General features: G+C 46.5%; 1 protein-coding gene across 4 annotated transcripts in view; it reads right to left on the bottom strand.

The window, feature by feature from the left end:
• Window positions 1-1,657: 1,657 nt before the first annotated feature.
• The window catches only part of Ppp1r16b (protein phosphatase 1 regulatory subunit 16B), a 101,530-nt gene continuing 81,052 nt past the window's right edge, over window positions 1,658-22,135 (bottom strand). For 3 of the 4 annotated variants that reach the window (XM_076851847.1, XM_076851846.1, XM_076851848.1), the window contains 7 exons: window positions 18,774-18,877; window positions 16,815-16,939; window positions 15,259-15,384; window positions 14,515-14,590; window positions 13,697-13,826; window positions 13,437-13,605; window positions 1,658-6,351 (listed from right to left, as the gene is read on the bottom strand). In XM_076851847.1, coding sequence (XP_076707962.1) covers window positions 5,842-6,351; window positions 13,437-13,605; window positions 13,697-13,826; window positions 14,515-14,590; window positions 15,259-15,384; window positions 16,815-16,939; window positions 18,774-18,877 — 1,240 coding nt within the window. In that variant the 3' untranslated portion in view covers window positions 1,658-5,841. The remainder of the gene's footprint in view (window positions 6,352-13,436; window positions 13,606-13,696; window positions 13,827-14,514; window positions 14,591-15,258; window positions 15,385-16,814; window positions 16,940-18,773; window positions 18,878-22,135) is intronic. The other variant, XM_076851849.1, reaches the window with a different exon arrangement.

The following is a 22,135-nucleotide window of genomic DNA, read 5'->3' as shown; positions in this document are numbered from 1 at the left end:
GAACTGTGCCTATCTGACACCACCCTTTCTGCCAGGGCACAGGCTTCCAGTCTCTCTACTGCTAACCCCTTTCTCTCCAGCAATTCTCCCCTGTCTCCTGAATCGTCACTTTCCATTTTTTATTATGTATTTTTCTTGTGCCAGGGATTAAACCCAGGGACACTCGACTACTGAGCCATGTCCCCACCCCTTTTTGTATTTTATTTAGAGACAGGGTCTCACTGAGTTGCTTAGGGCCTTGCTGAGATGCTGAGACTGGCTTTGAACTTGTGATCCTCCTGCCTCAGCCTCTCAAGCTGATTACAGATGTGAGCCACCACACCCTGCTACTTTCACTTCTTTATTGATTCATTCCTAACAGTATACAGTATGCTGAAGTATAGCTCATCTTGAAACAACTCTCTCTTGCCCCTACATTCCTCTAGAGCTACCCACCCCCATTTCTCTGCTCACTTTCACAGTCTACATCCTCAAATAAGTGGTCTATAATGATTCTCCAGTTCCCCTTCCAATTCTCTCTTAAACTTTGTAATCAAGCTAATGCCCCACTGTTGTGCCAAAACCTCTTGTCAGGTCACCATGAGCCCCGCAGTGCTAAATCCAACAGTTGATTTTGGGACTTCATCTTCTTTGTGTAAATGGGCAGAAGGCATGTGTGCAACTGTAAAGCACTTCATCCATGTCAGCGATTCCAACTTCTAAAATAGTTGAATGAGTTCTGCTGCTAAAACACCTCTTCCTCTCTTCCCAGCCTCTCCCCATCCCCAGTCTGTGAAGTTATTCAAGCCCAGTGTGGAGCCTTCTGTGTCCCTGCTCTGGGAACCAGCATCCAGAAGGCTACAAGAGAGCGCCCTTGGGCTGGGGATTTGGCTCAAGCGGTAGCGTGCTCGCCTGGCATGTGTGCAGCCTGGGTTCGATCCTCAGCACCACATACAGACAAAGATGTTGTGTCCGCCGAAAACTAAAAAATAAATATTAAAAAAAAATTCTCTCTCTCTCTCTCTCTTAAAAAAGAGAGAGAGAGAGAGAGAGAGAGAGAGAGAGAGAGAGAGCCCTTTCCATCCTCTTTCAAGACATCAAGAACTTCTATATGTGACAAGGACAAGGGCCATGGTGTGGGGTTGTGCAGACACATAGCTTGTTTATGCTCATCTTGCTGATGGAGCGGGGGGGGGGGGGGGAGAGAATAAAACCAGGGCTTTTTGTGTTGCTGTAATAAGGTAAAGGACTATACAGGACTGTGCTTCCACACTGTAAGCTAAGTGAGGAGGACTGGAGTGGGTAGGGGAAGGGACAGGACAAGTCAGTGCATTCCATGCATGCAACAGAGGAGGGGGACCCAGTATTACATATAAGTATGTCCTCAGGCAAGGTTTTGAAAATATTGGCAATAAACATATGCTACTAGAGGGCCTCACATAATTTCAAAGGGAATATATGACAGAATCAAGTTCATTTCCAAATGCCTGTGTTTTCTTGAATTCATCAGTTTTCACCATCTCCAAATCTAGAAAGACATCAGCCATGTGACATCAGTCCCCAGAACTCAGGGGCCTCCGGGGACCATGACCTACCCGCCACTCTTGCACGACTTTGCAAATTCAAGTCAGTCTGGTCCAAGTCAGTCCCCAGCAATAACCACAGTCACACTAGCAGATGTTATTAAAAGGAATTTAATAATCTTAATTAAAAACTCTTAACAGCGAATTCTGTCACAGGCCTTGGCAGCTGGAAGCAACTCCAGGGGCATATGCCCCTTGGGGATGTGGCTGGGCCCAGTCTTGGACATGAGACCCACCGCTGCCACATGGCAAGGAGTTACCAGGAAGTTATTCAATACAATATCAAAGATCCATGAGGATATTTTTTTTTAAAAAAAGTTTTAAATATATTAGACTCTCTTGATTGCCATTTTTACACAAAGCTGCTGATACAGTATACAGAGTTTTAACTTTTTTTTTCACATAAAATACATTTTTCTTAAGTGTTCTCTGTACATCAGTGGCTTCTGGTCTGGTGAATTATTGCGGAGGGCTGGGGGTCTGCAGACTGTTTCCTGGGTGTGCAGAGCCAGGCCCCGCACAGTGGCACTTGCAATGCCCATAGGAAGCAGGCCCTCTAACCAACAAGAGCTCCCTCTGGAGGAGAGGACCACAGCTTCTGGCAAAGGGAGTCACTCCTGCTGAGTTGTCCACTGACCATGTGACCCTTTGCTCTTGTGTGCCCTGGGGAAGGGGAGGCTAACCCCAGGCCCCAAATAGCAGGGGTTACATACAGTCTTTCTGGGCATCTTGTAAGGAGCGCCCTTCTGGAAACTACCCCCGCATCTTTGCTCTGGGAGAGCAGGTGGGAGAGACAGCTCCGAATCAAACAGTGCCTGACACCAAGAACCAAGAGTCGCATGTTACTACAAAGCCAGCAAACTTGCGGTAGGCCGGGACAGGGGCCACATCTTTGTCTACTTTTCTAAGCTTTTTGAAACTGACCAAACAGTGCAGAGCTGTACATTTGATGGAAAATTATATCCTGAAGTCTTCAGTAGACCTGGGCCTAGGGTTCATTCAGGTTCCCTGAGCTATTGGCCGGAAACTCACAATCTGGTGATAACCACCAATTTCCAGTAATTTGGGGCATAAGGTGTGAGCAAGAGCCAGAGCTCACAGGGAGCCAGGCGGCACCTGCTTTGGAAATAGCCTCCTTCAATCTGCCAGGAATTGCCACCAGACCTGGGTCTCAGCGGGAGCTGGGCATCAGGTGGACCTTGCCAAGTTTCTCCCAGCTCTTGATCCACACCTGCCAGGGAGAGAGGCTGATTCACAGGAAAGATTTGATGTTAAAAGTAGGAGCTGCTTTCCCTCCCAGTCCCCACGGTGGGGTGGGGGGGGGGGCGGGACTATGATAGATAAGCAAGACACAATGACTTAAGACCAGTGATGCATTTGGCAGCAAAAACTGAAGACTCCTTATCTTCTAGACGATGACCTCAGACTGCTATTATACAATCCCCCCTGGGGATGCTGGCCCCAAGGCAGCTGACTCTGAAAGTTCCTGATGAACCTGGGATGGTGTCTGCCTGGGACCCTAGATCCAGCATCTTCACTCAGTGGCAAATGTTATCCAGGGGTGGCCACGAAGGTATTTTCCAGTTAAAAGGATTTACCCACTTAAGGATTCCAGAAGCTGAATGGCATGGGGACCCTGGGCCAGGATGCAGTCCCTCTGCTCAGGTGAACCAGGTAGGGCTGCTGACGTCTGTGGTCCTGAAGGAATGAAAACCAGGAAATGTTCTCCTCACTCCATCTTTGTTCCTCCTCCTTCTGCAGAACCTGACATAGTGCCTGTATGTTTCAGCTACTCACGAAGTTAATGAATGAACGAACTGATGACCCTGGTTCTCTCACTGGAGGTTGTTCTCTAACTCATCCCTCAACATTCAGGAGACCCCCACCACCACCAGGAAGAGCTGTCCAGGGACTCAAAGTCCTAATAGGGAACATTTATCCCTGATGGAAAACCAGAGCTAAAGCCCTGGAGTCATCTCTCTCTAAGGTCAGCTCCTGTGGGGGAATCAGCTGGGATTCCCAGCCTTCTGGGTGGAGAGGAATGACCCAGAAGAAGGAGGGAAGGAAGGAGGGAATGGCCGGGAGGGCTCAATATGGGCAGTAGATGCCTTTAGTCTCTGGCTCCTGCTCAGGAAGATCAGAACACCTGCATAGTTGTTTCCTGAGGAGGGGGCTGCCCAGGCATGCCCCACCTTGTAGGCCAAGTTAGCCACAGAGGCATCTCAGTCTTAGTGGAGCTGCATACTATTTTAAAGCCAGAAGTATGGTTTTTTGGATATTCTCCTGCTTTTGCCATATGCTGAGTTGATGGAGATTCTACTCCCAGACCCCAGAGTTGCGAGAGGTGTCATGTACACCTGACTTCAGTCTCCAATGCTGCACCTGTGCCCTAGACTCCTCTGTCCTGGAGTTGGGGTGGGGTGACCAGGTACTGGGAGATCTGCTCCTGCAGCCACCAGGGCCACTCTCTGACCCAGCTGCTGTGCTCCTGGTAAAGCATCAACCAGACCCCTTGAGGTCCTGCTTCCTCTCTGGGATATAGGAGCCATGGGGGCCACAGACAGGACAGAGACTGACATAGAGCAGACCCCATTACTAGGTTGTGGCACAAGGGGGGCCTCCTCCAGCCTCAGTCCCCTGACCCAGGGAGAATTCTCACAGGCTCAGAAAGAAGGTTAGAGGGATCCCTGATCTGTTCCCCACATCAGAATCTGGACCTAGAAGGCTCCTTCAGAGCTCTAAGGAGGTAGTTTTAGGATAAATAAAGGCGCACAGAGCAGGAAACAAACCTGCAGCTTGTCCGTTACACCAAAAGGATTTGGCTGAGCCTGTGGTGGGCGCCTGACTCAAGGGTAAGAGTTTCAAAGGGGCTCATGAGATAATGCGATGATGAGATGGCATCAGGAAAACCAGGGCTAGACATTGTAGGGCCAGGGAGAAGCCCACTCCTCTTCTGAAAGCAGTACAGGATGTTGGCCATGGGCACCTTAGATTTGCAGCCTTGGGGTACCACCACCCCAGTGGGAGCAGGCTGGGAGCCCTGGGGCCAGGCAGGAACTCACAAGAGCTAACTGGCAAACTCCTCTCACTGAACATTCCAGAAAGGCAAAGCGGGGCCTGGGGCCTGAGCATTCACTCTGCACACTTGACTGATATGTAAGGCAGAAGATGTGGGGCACAGGCTTCCCAGCTGCTCACCCTGGTGGCTCAGTCTGAGGAGGGCTAGCTGAGATGCACGGGACCAAAACAGCCCGAATCAATTACAAAGATGGGCTGGGGGCCTAGCAAGGCTCTGTCACTGCTCACCAGAAATGTTCTCAGAAATTAAGTCCTCCCTCTCCCTGGAAAAGGGCCTCTTAACCAAAGCTCCTGGCTTAGCTTCATTTTCCCAGCATCAACGGGTAAACCTGATCTTGACACCATCGTGGGAGAAAGTGAATTCAGTTACCTCCAACCTGGAGTTTTACAGCCTAAAAGGATGTTTTCATCAAATATAGTCTGGAAACACTGACTTTGCTGCATCCCTCTCCATCCCACCCCTTTATACCTCCACCTAGAGCAAAATCGGAGTAGAATGGCTTGGTTTTCCACTTAGCCCCTAGGTGGTCACACAGCTCCTGTGTCCTGATATGGACAGGAGGGCAGCTCTCAGCAAGGATGTGCCCATCACATCTCACCCTGGCTTCCCCTGAACATAGAGGACTTCCTGTCCCTGCCAGGTGTGGATGGTAGCCCAGGACCCTGGTACAACTCTGAGCAGGACTGTGGGTCTCAGCTTAGTAGGTTCCTCCCATTTAGGCCACCTGGCTGTGGTGCCAAGACCGTCTTCACTTCAGTCCTTTTGGGAATGGCCTGCAAATTCTCAGCCCCACTGGCTCTCCATGAGCCCAGGTGTCATTCCTGAACATGTGGATTGACAGTTCACGAGTGTGTGTGTGTGTGTGTGTGTGTGTGTGTGTGTGCGAAGAGACGTGGGAGTACTGATCCTCAGAAGCCTTTCTCAAGAACAGAACTAAGGTCCCAAGCCCGCCCTCCCCCAGGCTGGCAGCAGAGTGAGTCGGGGCCACTGTGTTTCAGATGGCAGACAATGCAGCAAGAAGCAGAACTGTGGGGAGTGGGGACGCTGTGACAGCTGCCGAGGAGTGGGGTCCGCATTCCTATGGAAGGCAGAGCCCACCTCTCCCCGGCTGCCCTGTGATGCCTCCCCAGTCAGGGCAGTGGGCTGGCCTGGGTTCCAGGGACCCTCCCCGAGGCATCTCTCTCCTCCAGCACACCGAGACTAGGAGATACGGCAGCAGCCGTGGACCTTCTCCTCCATCTCCTCCATGGGGGCCTTGAACTTTAAGAGCGGGGGATCTCCACTGGTGACCGTGTAATACACGGAGGTCCCGTTGCTGCTGTAGGGTGAAGTTCTGCCTCCGATCAAGGGGGCCTTGCCTTCGTTGCTGCTCTCCCCGGTCCTGGCCATGCTGCTGCCCAGATGGGTGCTCAGGAAGGGGTGGCTGAGCAGCTTGGCTGCAGCCCGCTGGCGCTTTAGCTCCAGAAGCGTCTGGGGGCTCTGCTCCTTGTAGCCGCTCCAGGGCGGGGTGGCGTCGGCCACGCTGGGGCTGCTGTAGGCCATGCTGTAGTCAGGCACCTCGTGCACCTTCCAGACATCCCCGTTGGACAGTGCGTACTGGTAGGCACTGACTGGGCCCCGGAGGCCATTCTCAACAGGCCCTTCCAGTTCACCCCGGGAGATCTTGGTAGAAAATTCTGAGAGCAGCACGGGCTTCTCCAGCCTGGGGTTCTGAGGGTGAGAAGAACAGCATTAGCAACTGGCTAGAGGGGCTGCACCCACGACCCACCGCACCTCTGCCGAGGGCACAGACATTCTGACACATTCTCCATCTGTTTTCTCTCCCTGGGTCATCGGGCCTCTGTGTTCCTCTAGGGCATCACACATCCACGTGTTCTGGAAGAGCTGAACAACCCCATCCTCACTCCAGGGGCTGGACCATGACCCCAGGCCTGGCTAGTGCACATATTTTTCTACAGGGATGGGTCCAGGAATGAGCCCTCAACTGAAGGTGATTCAGTGAAACTCTACCCCAGGACTTTTGCTAGAACAACTTGGAAGAAGAAGTTTCCGTAGGAACTGCAGGAGGCAAGAATGGTGTAAAAGGGGGCTGTGGAGACGCCACGTTAAAAGTGCTTTCTCTGCTTGTGAGAGAAGCCACCATTAGGATAAAAGAAAAGAGAGAGAATGAAAGAGACCACATCTCATGTTGTGCTTTGAGCTCTTAGGTCCAGTTAAGCTCAGATTTTCTCAGTTACGTGAGCCAACAAATTCCGCTGGTTGCATGAGTCAATTTCAGTTGGATTTGCCCATCACTTGTAATCCTTCCTCGCTACTCTCAGCAAAGCCCCACTGCACATGATGGAGATTCCTGTCCAGGGGTGCTGGATGGTCCTTGCATAACAAGATCTTGAAAAGCAGCCACTGCCCAGAAACCAGACACCAACAAGGACATATAAGTGACAGTGGCAAGGATAGAAAGGACACTCCACAGAATGAACAGACACAGGAAAAACTGGAAACATGTGACAAGAAGGTGATAATTTTCCAAGTATATCAACAGCTCTTTAGAAGTCAATTTTAAAAGACCTACGCACCCTTTTTTTTTCTTGCTTTGTTTTGTTTTGTTTTTCAGTACTAAGAGTTGAACCCAGGGTCTCACACATGCTCAAAAAATATTTTTTAAAATAAGGATCTATTTTGATGCAATTCCAATCAAAATCCCAATGGCATGCCTCATAGAAATAGAAAAAGCAATCATGAAATTCATCTGGAGAAATAAGAGACCCAGAATAGCTAAAGCAATCCTTAGCAGGAAGAGTGAAGCAGGTGGCATCACTATACCAGACCTTAAACTATACTACAGAGCAATAATAACAAAAACAGCAAGGTATTGGCACCAAAACAGACTGGTAGACCAATGGTACAGAATAGAGGACACAGAGACTAACCCACAAAATCACAATTATCTTATATTAGACAAAGGTGCCAAAAACATGCACTGGAGAAAAGATAGCATCTTCAACAAATGGTGCTGGGAAAACTAGAAATCCATATGCAACAAAATGAAATTAAACCCCTATCTCTCACCATGCATAAAACTTAATTCAAAACGGATCAAGGACCCAGGAATTAAACCAGAGACTCTGTGTCTAATAGAAGAAAAAGTAGGCCCTAATCTTTATCATGTGAGATTAGGCCCCAACTTCATTAATAAGACTCCTATAGCGCAAGAATTAAAACCAAGAATCAATAAATAGGATAGAATCAAACTAAAAAGTTTTTTTCTCAGCAAAAGAAACCATCTGTTAGGTGAACCAAGAGCCTACATTCTGAGAGCAAATTTTTACCCCTCACACATCAGATACAGCACTAATCTCTAGGGTATATAAAGAACTCAAAAAACTAAACACCAAAAAAACAAATAACCCAATCAACAAATGGGCCAAAGACCTGAACAGACACTTCACAGAAGAAGATATATAGTCAATCAACAAATATATGAAAAAATGCTCATCATCTCTAGCAATCAGAGAAATGTAAATCAAAACTACTCTAAGATATCATCTCACTCCAGTCAGAATGGCAGCTATTATGAAGACTAAAAACAGTAAGTGTTGGCGAGGATGTGGGGAAAAAGGTACACTCATACATTGCTGGTGGGACTGCAAATTGGAGCAGGCAATATGGAAAGCAGTATGGAGATTCCTTGGAAATCTGGGAATGAAACTGCCATTTGACCCAGTTATCCCTCTCCTCAGACTATACCCAAATAATTTAAAAACAGCATACTACAGGGATACAGCCACATCAATGTTTAAAGCAGCACAATTCACAATAGCTAAACTGTGGAGCCAACTAGATGTCCTTCAGTGGATGAATGGATAAAAAAATGTGGCATTTATACACAATGGAATTTTACTCAGCATTAAAAGAGAAAAAAATCATGGCATTTTCAGGTAAATGGATGGCATTGGAGAAGATAATGCTAAGTGAAGTTAGCCAATCCCCAAAAACCAAATGCCGAATGTTTTCTCTGATATAAGGAGGCTGACTCATAGTGGAGTAGGGAGGGGAAGCATGGGAGGAATAGATGAATTCTGGGAAGGGGGGGGAGGGACAGGGAGGAGGCAGGGGATTAGCAAGGACGATGGCATGTGATGGACATCATTATCCAAAGTACATGTATGAAGACACGAATTGGGAGTCAACCTACTTTATACACAAACAGAGATGTGAAAAATTGTGGTATATATGTGTAGTAAGAACTGTAATGCAAAAAAATAATAAATGTATAAAACATGAATTGGTGTGAACATTCTTATATACAAAGATATGAAAAATTGTGCTCTATATGTGTAATAAGAATTGTAATGCATTCCACTGTCATGTATTTAAAAAATAAAATCAATTAAATAAAAAAAATAAGGATCTATGCTGTGCACCAGCAAGACTGTTTCTAGGACTTGTTTCATAGACAAACTCCCTCATGGGTACATAAAGGCCTGCACGTTATCTCTGGGAAAGCAAAAATCGTGAGCAGCCCGTGCATTGCAATGTTCTGCAACTGGTAAAGAGAATGAAGGAAGTCTCCACATGTTGGCATGGAAAGATCCCCAGGAAACATAAAATTAGGTTAAAATATAACATTGGGACAGACACTTTCCATAGTGTGTTTATTTATTTATTTTTTTATGGCTCCTTCTGAACCAAGCAGGCAGATCAATGCCATATCACAGAAAGCAGGGGACATGCACACAGATTTTCATGGTCCAACTCAGTGCTTCTCAAACCTTAATGTGCAAATGAGTCACCTGGGGATCTTATTAAAATACATATTTTGATTCAATAGATCTGGTTTGGGGCTTGACGCAGCATTTGTAACATTTTGCTGCTGAGGCTTTGAGTAGCAAGGACCTAAGAAACTGATTTGGATACACATTGGAATCATCTGGAGAATCAAAAAGACATTTACAGTCAGCCCTTCCTATCTGCAGGTTCTGCACCTGCAGATTCTATCAACCTTGGATCGAAAAAAAAAATAACACAAAACAAATTCTGTTTGTACTGAACATGTACAGGCTTTTTTCTTAGGGTTATTCTTTAGACAAACACAGCATAACAATTTACATAGCATTTACATTGTATCAGGTATTATAAATCATCTTCCATAAGTAATGGGAAGACTGCCTGGTTATATGCATTTTATATAAAGGATTTGAACATCCACTGATTTGGGTATCAGTGGAGGCTCCTCTGGAACCAAGTCCCCATGGATACAAAGTGACAGATGCATATAATGACAATCTGAAAAGACTACATATTACATGATTCTAACCATATAACATACCAGGAAAGGCAAAACTACGTAGACAGTACAAGATCAGAGGTTGCCAGGGTTTGGGGAAGATGAATAGGTGGAGCACCATGGGTTTGGGGGGACACTGAAAGCACCCTGCATGGTATATGATAGATGCATGTGTGACACTCTGCATTTGTCAAAACTCACAGAATGTACAACCCATAGTGCACCTCCTGTGAACTGGAGGTGTTAGCTAATAATAAGTGTCCCAACAATGGCTCATCAGTGATACATATGTGCTACATTAGTGCAAGATGTTAATAAAAGAGGAATCTCAGGAGCATGAAGAAGGGGTACATAAGAACTGTCTATATTTTCCACTAATTTTCCTGCAAACTTAAAATTCCTCAAAAAATATATTAATAATAAAAAAAGAAACTCATACATACAATGCCTGGGACCCCACCCCAGAGATTCTGGTTTCATAAGTCTGGGCCATGCCTCAACATTAAGAGTTTTTGTTTTTTAAGATAGAAAGAAAAAAATCTGTTCAGGTGATACACACACACACACACACACACACACACACACACACACATACATATTTGTTGTTGGATCTCTATTTTATTCATTTTTTATATGCAGTGCTGAGAATTGAACCCAGTGCCTCACACATGCTAGGCAAACGCTCTGTCACTGAGCCACAACCCCAGGCCTCCTCAGGTGATTTTTGTTGCAGTTACACCACAGATTGAAGAGCCTACCGTGGTTGTGCCCAGGACTAGGGAGTTAGCTCTGCCAAAGAGTGAAGCAAAGCCAGGTGCAGTGGCACCCGCCTGTAATCCCAGAGGCTCAGGAGGCTGACTTTGATTGTGAGTTCAAAGTCAGCCTCAGCAAAAGCAAGGTGCTAAGTGAGACCCTGTCTCTAAATAGGGCTGGGGATATGGCTCAGTGGCCGAGTGCCCCTAAGTTCAATCCCCAGTACCAAAAAAAAAACGGAGTGAAGCAAACTTTGCCTGGGGTGGGGGACTCACAGGCCAGAGCCATGGTGGGAATCTAATGTTGGGGGCAAGCTAAACAAATACCCTCTCAGATAACAAGGCTCTCAAATCCTTGTGTCATTAGAATCTACACCTGAAGGCTGGTTAAGCACAGCTGGAACCCAGGCCAAGGCTGCTGATTCAGTATGGCTGGGGTGGGGCTGGACATCTGCTCTTCTCACAAGTTCCCAGGTGATACTGATGCTGCTGGTCCAGGGACCACACTTTGAGAATTCCCACTTTAGAGACTACCACATGCTAACGCCTGAAGCCTTGAAAGGAATAGAGATGGAAAAGGAACAAGCTTTGAACTCTGTCGCTGTGTCCTAAGATCTTGTTTCCTCCAGGATCGGGGCTGGAGTTTGCATGGGGCCCTGGATGCTGAGAGCTGCCTGGAGGTGGGTTGCAAGGTGACTGTGGTCCTGCTCTGGCCATGCTTTCTCTGCACCTCCTCTTTTCCCCAGGCCTGAAAAATCTATCCCCAGAGGCAAATGAACCCATCTATTTGCCTTATATAAAATCAAACAGGTTATAGTCTTGATGAGGAAGCCCAGAGATTCACAACAACAGAATCAGTCCTAAGTGTGGTTCTTAGTTCCAGAACCCCCTGTGGATCCCAAAATCTTCATATGGTCAAATTCCTCATATAAAATGATGTCGCATTTGCATATAACTTACATATATCCTCTTGTACACTTTATATCTTCTCTAGATTACTTACAATACCTAATGCAATGCACATGCTATGTAAATAGCTGTCATGCTACATTGTTTAGGGAATAATGACATGAAAAGCATCTGTACATGTTCAGTATGGGCATAGTCTTTCAAAAAATATTTTTGATCCAAGGTCAGTTGCATCTGCAGATGCAGAACCCACAAATATGGAAGGCTGACTATATTCCACAGAGCAAAGAAGAATGATCTGGTACTATATGCCACACATGGATGAATCTCAGACATAAAAGCAGCCAAACACAAAAGACAAAATACTGCATGGATCCATTCATACATACATATGCAAAACCAATCACAGCACTCAAAATTAAATAGGGGGTAGAATGATCTGGTACTATATGCCACACATGGATGAATCTCAGACATAAAAGCAGCCAAACACAAAAGACAAAATACTGCATGGATCCTTTCATACATATACATATGCAAAACCAATCACAGCACTTAAAATTAAATAGGGGGTAGGGGAAGGGATTGATTGGGAGAGGGACCTCAGGATCCTTCAAGGGTGATAATGTTCTAGAGACTCATCTAAGCACACACATTTATTTAAAAAAAATTGGAAAGGGTTGGGATTGTGGCAGAGTGCTTGCCTGGCATGTGCGAGCACCCCATATAAATAAGTAAATAAAATAAAGGTCCATCAACAACTGAAAAAAAAATTGGAAAACTCACTTAAGATTTGAATACTATTCCATACATAAGATATGCTTCAACCACAAAGAAAAAATAAAGCATAGCTGGGAAACATGTGAATGTGGTTTTTTGATCTACAATTCTTTCCTTCCCTCTCTTAAGCTTAGGGCTGGGCAGAACAGGGCTTGCCCTTGTGCCCTTTCTGTGCCCAGCATTCCCTTGGCAGGTGCCTTCACTCGTGCTGATGAGACAGTCTGAGAGTGACCTCCACGGGCATTCCAGGCAGCTTATCATTTTGCATCTCACCCTAAGCAATATCCTCCAGGAGTGTTCCATCTGTTCACTGCCAGAAAGAACGATCCCTGAAGGTACAGCTAGCTTCTCCCTTCTGCTCAGCAATTCTGCTCTAGCCCTAAACTTGTCCTCTCCAATCAGTAAGACATATGACATGCATGGACCTGACCCTGTTGGTACGGGGTTGATCATGACCACCCAGGACCTCTGGATGTGATTATTTGGAATAGGTTCTTAATTAGCTAAATTAAGACATGGTCATACTGGATTGGGGTGATCCGTAATCCAACGGTGTCCTTAGAAGAAAAAAGAGACTCAGACACACAGGAAGAAGGCCTATGAAGACAGAGGTGGAGATTGAAGTCATGCTAACAAAAGTCAAGGAACACCTGAGCCACCATAATTTGTTACAGTAGCCACAGGAAATTAATATGCACCGTTACAGGAAAGCACTTCAAAGCCCAGGCCCACTAGCACCTTCTGGAACAGGCTTCTTAGAGGTCCCTTAGCTCCTGGGATGACCAACCTACTGAACCTGTCTTCTGGAGAGTTCCAAACCAGATCTGCTGGAGAACAAGGAGGCACATGGCAGTCACTATCTCCCTCCTGCATCCCAAGCTCCCAGCTCTGACTAACACACCCGAGGGTCACCACATTAACTACAGAAGCCACCACAACTGGACGGGATCCAGCTGCTTAAGAGCCAGCTATTTCCCTCTGAAGGTTCCCATATAAAGGAAAACCCAGGCCTGGCCCTGTTCTCCCAAGACAATGGCTGACACTGGGCGGGGTGGGAGGTCACTCACTGGGTCCTTATTCTCTTGGTCTGTCCTGGTCTCCCTGATGTCCCCGTTGTAGGTGGAGGTGCGCTGATCCTCGGCTGCGCTCCGCTGCTGCCACAGTATGGCCTCGCCCTCATACTCCTTTCTGTATAGGTTGGTCCTGTCCGAAAGGCTGGCTCGACGCACCACCTTCCTGAGGGGACAGAGCCGGTGCTGGAGGCTGTGCCCAGGCACCACAGGCAAGGGCATGCAGGGGGACCCTAGCTGCCCTGCTCCTGACTCACCCACGGCTGCCTGCGCTGGATGTCCTCCGGCTCAGGGACGACTTGTGCCTCAGCTGTGACTTCATGATCACGTCATGTTTGTGCTTGAGCTCCAGCAGCAGGACCTTGAACTCCTCCTCCTCACACAGGTCTGGGGGGCAGAGAAAGCAGTTGTCAGGGGCAGAGCAGGGACCTATGGCCCAAGAGGGTACCCATGACAAGAGGAGCCACCATCCCAACCCACTGAAAGCTGCAAAGCCTATTGGGGCACGCAGGGAGGGAGAAAACAAGGCCAGGCTTATTTCCTGGGCTATAACCATATCCTTAGAAGAGGGCAAGAATGGGAACCCCCAGTTTCATGCATAGTCACAGCCCCCAAGGCTCCCAGCTGGGACAGAGGGACTCCCTCTCCTCTTTGATAGTTTCTGGGAGAGCCACTTGAGAGAAATAAGCGTAACCTCATCCTTGTGGCTCAAGCAAAAAGTCATGAAAGAAACTGAGAAACATACACAACCCAGTTTACCTAATCCTTTATCCACCTATCTACCTACCTGTTGACCTGGTTATCTATCCTTAGGTTCATCCTCTGCCCACCCATTTATCCATCCATCCAGCCAGCCATTCAGCTACATATTAACACATCTACCCATCAACATCATCCATCCATCCATCCATCCATTCATTCATCTGTTCATTAATCTATCATTATTAATGCAGTCATCATCCATCTACCTAAATCCACACCCATCCCACACCATTCAGCCATATATTCATCCATTTATCCTTTCACCTATTGAAACGCAGGGCCTCTGTGCCTACCAGGTACTGTCTGGACTTACCTATTGGCATTTCATCCATGGAAGTCCTTGCACTGAGACTAGCTCCGTGGGACACCAGTAGCTCTGCCATCTGCATCTGAAACACGAGAAGAAGCCCTTGTTCCCTTGACCAGGCATCACAAAGCCTAGGAGGCAGAGGGTGCCCAAGCCTCTTAGTTGTATTTTTTAAACTTGATGATGCTGGAGATCAAACCAGGGCTTTGTGGGATTTTTTTGTTTGTGTGTTTGAGACAGGGCCATGCTGTGTTTCCCAGGCTGGCCTTGAACTCATGATCCTCTTGCCTTAGCCTCGTGAGTAGCTGGGATTGCAGGTATGCAAAGTATGGTGGATCTAAGTTGATTCCCAGGGAAGATCCTCAACCTGGAGCCATGGGGGGACCCGGGAAGATGCAATGGGGGTGGAAGCCCCTCCTCATGCCTTGGTCACACCAATGGGGAGAAGGAGGAGGAGCTGGCTGTGACTCAAGAGCTGTCAGGTATCTGAGGAGGGACTGTGTGTGCTGCAATCCTATCTGGGAAACAAATGGAGAAAATACTCAACGCAGAAATGGTGGGAATTTTCTAATTGGGAAAATTTGATTATCATCTCATTAAGACACCACTGACCAAATGTCTTTACAACTCCCTGAGTCTTCATCCCACGTAACTACTGTAGTCAACACCTTAAGTGGGTTTTCTGAACCAACTGCCAGCTCAAGGACTTGTTGACAATAGGATGTCCTTGTGCTGGCCTCCCCCACATACCTGTCCCCAGAAGGCTGCTGCATGCAGGGGCTCCCAGCCATCCCAGTCCTTCACATCCACACGGACTCCGTGGTCCAGGAGGAGCTCAGCTGCACGCAGGTATCCATGGGCTCCAGCTATATGCAGCTGGAAGAGAGGGGATGGCCCCACATTTGCAGGCAGGTATCCCCCACCCCCACCAACATCCCAGAGCATCTTTGGGGCCAGCAGAATGGAATAGAATGAGGTAGGAATATCAGCTATATTGCAGAGGGTTATTAAATCTGGAATACAGATCTAGAAGAGAAGGCAAAGAGAGTTCTACTCCTCTGTAGTTCCCATACAGAGTACTGAGCCCTGGAGCTCGGTACTTGGCTGGGAATATAAGGCACGAGTGGGATAGTGACGCTGTTAATAACGAGACTGATCGTTGCTAAGATCTGCTGAGTTTATAGACTTGGTGCTGAGCACCTACATGCAGAATCCCACTTAACCTCTCAACATTCCTGTGAAGAAGATATATTATCTCAAGCTTTCTGAGAAGACCTGAGACCTAATATGTGTCTGGCCCGGGTTGGAGGGCCTCCCTGACGCCGGAACATTCAACCTCACTACGTGACCCTATTCTTAAGTTTTAGGCTGAGCAGATGATCCAAGCATGGACCCAGCTGATAGAAATGAGTGTGAAGTAGGGGTCAGAGCTCTGAACCCAGGTAGGAGATGTCCTACAGTTACCTCTCCTGGCCCACCAGGTCATCCCTGAGGGGCCATGAAGGGAGCTTGGTACTATGGAGCTCTACCTGCTGAACTTGAGACCCCTGGATGCCCATGACCCGCCAGAGCCTAAGCTCGGTGCAGTGCTCAGCCTTTGTGGGAGTGGGATTCCAAGTCCAAGCCCCTGTTTTCAGTTTAGCGGCTGCAGAAGCCGACTCTCCCTCCATAGTAGTGAGCTTCAGGATGCTTGAGGGTCTTGGAGCAGAAGACAGGGATGTTTCCCTAAATCACTGACACTTGGCTGCAAGAAGTGGAGTTAAGCAGGCAAATGAGAGAGGGAAGAAGGTTCCACTGTTTTGTCTAGAAAGCATGTGATAGAAGAGGTGCTCCTAACTGTGAAGTGATAGGAGAGGTGCTCATAACTGTGGTGACTGTATGGATAAAGGGTGGATGGAATGATGGACGGATGATTGGGGGTGTCTAGCTTCTGAAGACAGGGAGCCCAGAGGAGAGGCTGTTGCTGCAGAATCAGGGAGAGCTGATGAGGGAAGGCAGTGGGGGAGGAGAGGAGACACTAAGGCAGGGGAATGGACAGTGCCAAGCAAGATGGCACAGGTGAGTGGGTGAATCGTGGCATTAGTCCTTGAGAGAGGGACATCACTGGAGGAGGGGATTGCTCAAGAGGGGTACCAGGAGCCTGCAGTGAAGAAGGATCTTGGAGACAGAACGTGTGCACAGAAGATCCAAGCCTAGCATCCAGGGCTCCTGACTCCCAGCCCTGACCACCAGGGGCTGATCCACTCCAAGTCTATGAGGTCTTGGTTCTGTTTCCCCAGCCCAACCAGCCTGGCCCATCTTCTCACCAATGTGGCACCCTGGGCATCTGTCCAGTCAAGGTCCTGGCCAGCTGCAATCATACAATGGATGTCCGCAATCATCTGCTGCTCAGGGGCCGCCCGCATCTCGTTGATTTTCTCCTGGGTGATTCCTGCAGAGTACAAAAGAGGACCAAATCAGCATCCTCATGCCGGGGCCCCAAAGGGAAGGGAGGGCAGGTGGGGAGGTGTGGTTCCAGAAGTCTTCCAGTCAAGGGGCACACAGGCAAGCCCACAAACCATTGTCCCCCAGGCCTGATGAAATGAACACCACAAGTTGACCCACAGAGAAAGAGCCATTTTCGCCTGGCACTCAGGAGGCACAGTATTGATATTGGTCACTTTGCTGTTCCCCTGTCTAAAAGTCCCAACCACCCACCTACCCGCCTCCACCTGCTTAACTGCCTGGCTCTGTCTCTCTCTCCTCCCCTCACCCTCTCTGTCTCTCGGGTGCTAGAGATTGAACCCAGGGGTGTTTTTACCACTGAGCTACCTCCAGTCCTTTTTATTTTGAGGTAGGTCTCACTAAGTTGCTGAAGCTGGCCTCAAACTTGTAATCCTCCTGCCTCAGCCTCCCAGTTTGCTGGGATCACAGGCAGGAGCCACTGCACTCAGCTCTCTTTCTTTCTTTAGGTCCCAGCCGGTATCATTTCCCCACTGCTAGTTTCCTTGGTCTGGCCCACAGTTGTGTTTGCAGCACCAGGTATACAGGACTCAATATATTTTGGTTGCAGAAATGACTGAATTAATGAATCTATTACTTGAAGAGTTGAGTAAATAGAGGTAGAAGGGCCCAGAAAGACACTTGATAGCCTAGACTGCAGGCTAAAACGTGTAGCTGTTACTGGCAGCTACTAATGGTACTTAAGGAGAGGATGACATGCTCTATAAAAAGATCATTTGATTATTCGAACAAGCACCCTCGAATAAAATTCAAGAGGTCTATAAACTTGAAAAGATGAAATAAAATACATGCTTATTTTGGTTAAATTAAATTTAGAATTTCCTACATTAGAATAAAAGCAAACCCCACGGTAGTATTAGGAGTCAGTGCCTGTGAGTTTATCACGAACAGAAAGGAGGGGTTCCCTTATTGTTGTATTATTGTTTAATGAATTAATGAAGTTTCTACCTAATGTATTTAAAAATATTTCGGTAGCTACGTGTAAATATAATTTGACTTCCTTGACAATTCTATGATCTCTTAGCTACGTTGAGTGACACTATTGTGAGAAGGAGTCTATAGAGTCACCAGACTGGCACAAACATCATTAAGAACCTCTGCAGAAGGTGAATGGAAGTGCTTAGGTGTCAGGGAACCAAGAGACCTAGTCGGTGGTAACTGCAGCGATCTGGGGAGACACACAAGGCCAGGGTCAGACAGGACCTTGGGCTGCGGCTGAGGTCTGGACTGGAGGCCTGTCTACGGGGAGGCGCTTCAGAGGCAAGCATGGGGGTGGCGGCCCAGGCAGGTGGCCTCTCCCATTGCTGCACTGTTTCCTCTCTGAGTCTCGTTCGTGAGCCGAGAACAGCCCACATCTTGTTTATCCAGGCCCCTGGCAGCCAGCTTGGTGCCTGGCACAGAGCGGCACCCGCAAAATGTTCTTAACTTTTTATTATTTTCCCAAATGGAAATATATCTTTATGGTGACTGTTTACTGAATTGTCACAGCTGACAAAGAGGAGACAAGGCCAGCTGAGGCTGCCCGCGTGTGTGGGTGACAGGGATGAGAACAATATCTCCCTTCAGCATAGCACGCTTTTCAGGGTCCTTTCGTGTCCTTATCTTGTTAATCACACAGATAACAATAATAATGAGCAACTATCACATTTACTGCAGCCTGAGCATAAGGAGGCAGGCATACAGCTAACATGTTCACTTGCATTAATCTAATCGACACTCCTTGCAATACTGTGCCCAATTCATACCATGCTGTCCTCCCTTACCCTGGTACGCCATGCAGGTCTCAATGACATCCAGGGTGGGCTCGTCCTCGCAGAGGTCATATGGCATGTTCCCATCAGAGTTGACAGCAAGCAAGTCAGCCCCACTGCAGAGAAAGGGTCAGGGTGAGGGCCCGGTGGGTGTGGCTAGGGTTGGTCTGGAAGCCTCTGCCCTCTGGCCTCTCAGCCACACCCCCGGCATCCATGACTCCTCCATGGGCACCCAGCAAAGTGATGCTCATGGCTTCGGCATCCCAGGGCCCCAGGTAGAATAGACCAAAGTCCTAGAAGACCTCTCTCTGCTTCCTGTTCTGTTGAAGCAGCAGGTGGGCACCCAGGGACAGATACTAAAATTCTCCCTGATGACAATACTAAAATATAAACAGCAATGGGACCAATCACCAGGTACCTGCTTGGAACTAAGCCTGCTCTAAGCCCTTTATACACGTCACCCTATTTAATCCTCATAATAGTCCCCATGGGGTGGTGCTGTTGGCCTCATCTCACTCAGGAGGGAAAAAGACTCAAATAACTCTGTCACATCCAATGTCAAATAGCTTGGATGAGGTAGGGCCAAGACTCAAACTTTGATCTCTCTTGTGTTAGCTCTTTTCACTTCTTGTTCTGTGTCAGTCTTTGCTGATATGTAGATACATACCCCTCTAAGTCCCCACCCAAAATGCTGGCCAGGATAGGGGCAGAACAAAGCTTTGGGACTCCCTGGCAGAATTCACCTTTTGGGCCAGCAGTGTCCAAGCACAGCTGTGTGGGGGCTCCATACAGCAAAATTACCTGGGGACCATTGAAATAGGAGGCTTCGCTCCAGCCCTTCTGAAGCAATATCTGGAGGTGAAGCCTGGGAATATGTATTTTAAATCCAGGCCTCAGGTGATTCTGATACAGATCAGCATTGAGGACCCACTGAATTGGACCAGTACCACTCCCTTTGTCTTCTGAGCATCATTGCAGATCCAGAATATGGCCACCTGATGCTCCTGGCAGACTTAGCCATACTCAGCCCTCTGCTGTGACCTCCTGGAGCTCTTGTGTGCCCTTGAGCAAGCTAATCCACCTCTCTGAACTGGGGAAGCAGTACTGTTACCTTCCACTCCACCTCTGGGAGCCACCTGATGGGCTCCTGCTGCTTGCCAAGACTTGTGCAAAATGTTCCCTGCCCTCAGCTACTCTTCCTGGCCCTCTGCACTCAGATGCTGTCTTTGGTCACAGGGAGGCCACTTACACTTACCCCCATTGGTCTTGCTCTGTCCCTGCCCCGATATTCTGCCTGACTCCTCAGGACTTTTGCATCCCCTATGTGCCCAATGCCTAGCACAGGATCTAGCCCAGTTTAGAAGCTCACCAGCTAGATTCAAATGAATACATTTAAAATTGAAGGTGCTTTCTCTGTTTGTTTATAGAATCTGAGAAGTCTAGGAAGAATTTCAGGGTCAGAAAAGACCTTCATAGTGGTATAGAAATAAATGGTCTTACTCCTGGGAAAGACACTGCTGTATGTTGCCTCCTATACAAAAAAACACAAAACAAGTTCTGCCTTAAAGAAAAGCATGTGGACAGACTTTGAAGGTAAGACCAAGGAAGTGTGTGTGTGTGTATGTGTGTGTTTGCATATATATTTTAATAAATAGCAAGACAAACAAAATAGCAACAATGCTTTAAGAAAGTAAAGGAGATAAAGGTAGATTTATGGAGAAAGAGAAAAGGAGATAATAAAAATAGGATGATATCTTGGTCCTAAAGCCGGTCAAAAGCAGTATAATTTATAGACTAATTTCTCTAATAAATGACAATGCAAATCCTCAACAAAATACTAGCAAACCAAATTTGGCAAAACATTCAAAGGATGCATATCAAAGGATCCCACCACGAACAAGTGGCATTTATCCCTGGGACACAAGGATGATTCAACATGCAAAAGTCAATCAATGTAATACACCACATTAACAGAAGGAAGGAGAGAACCACACAATCATCTCAATTGATGCTGAAAAAACATTTGACAAAATTTAATGCCATTTCATGACAAAAATACTCAACCAACTAGAAACAGAAAAAAACTACCTCAACAATAATAAAAGCCATATGCAAAAAACCCACAGCAGATATCACACTCAATAGTGGAAGACTGAGGACTTTTCCTCAAAGACCAAGAACAAGGCAAAGATGCCCACTTTTGCCAGTTCTACTGAACACAGGAGGTTCTAGCCACAACCATTATGCAGGAAAAATAAAAGGCATCCAAACTGGAAAGGAAGATATAAAATATATAAAATTATACTTGTTACAAATGATACAGTCTTATATGCAGAAAACCCTAAAAATTCTACACACACACACACACACACACACACCAAAAAAAACTGTTGGAATTAATTATCAAATTCAACAAACTGGCAAGATAAAAAGTCATCGCACAAAATCAATTGCATTTCTATAAGTTAACAATGAAAAATCTGAAAAAAATTAAGAAAACAATTCCATTTACAATAGCATCAAAAAGACTGAAATACTTAGAAATTAATTTAATCCATGAGATTAGAAATTTGGACAATGAAATTGGAAAAAAAAATTTCTGAAAAAATTTTAAAAGACAGAAGTAAATGGAAAGACATCCCATGTTCATGGATTGGAAGATTTAATATTGTTAAGATGTTGATACTACACAAAGCAATATGTGTATTTAATGCAATCCCTATCAAAATTTCAAGAATGCTTTTTTGCAGGATAGAAAACTTATCTTAATATTTATGTGAAATATCAAGGGACCACAAATAGCCAAGATAATCCTAAATAAATAAATAAATAAATAAATAAATAAATAAATAAATAAGAACAAAACTGGAGAACCCAAACTTCCTGATTTCATAACTTACAAAGCTACAGTAATGAAAACAGTGGGATGCTAGGCATTGTGGTACATTCCTGTAATCCCAGCAATTCAGGTTGAGGCAGGAGGATTGCAAGTTTGAGACCAACCTCAGCAACTTGGTGAAACCCTGTCCAAAATAAAAAACAAAAAGAGTTAGGGATGTAGCTTACTGTAGAACATCCCTGGGTTCAATCCCCAGTACTGGAAAAAATAAAAAAGAGTGGTACTGGTTTAAAGACAGAGAAATAGGTCAATGGGAGTAAAATGGAATCCAGAAACAAAATTTCACTTAAATATTAATTTTCTATGGGATGCCAAATTGTTCCATGGAGAAACACAATATTTACAATATTTGCTAAGAAAACTAAGCAACTAAGCATCTACATACAAAAGAAATAAGTGGGATCCTTACCTAATAATACACACAAAATTTAATTCAAAATGGATGCATGATCTAAATGTAGAATCTAAAACTATA

Source organism: Callospermophilus lateralis, chromosome 3 (genome assembly GCF_048772815.1).
Source record: "Callospermophilus lateralis isolate mCalLat2 chromosome 3, mCalLat2.hap1, whole genome shotgun sequence".
Taxonomy (NCBI): Eukaryota; Metazoa; Chordata; class Mammalia; order Rodentia; family Sciuridae; genus Callospermophilus; species Callospermophilus lateralis.
Note: the sequence above shows the minus strand (reverse complement) of the source record. Positions and strands in the feature narration are given on the sequence as shown.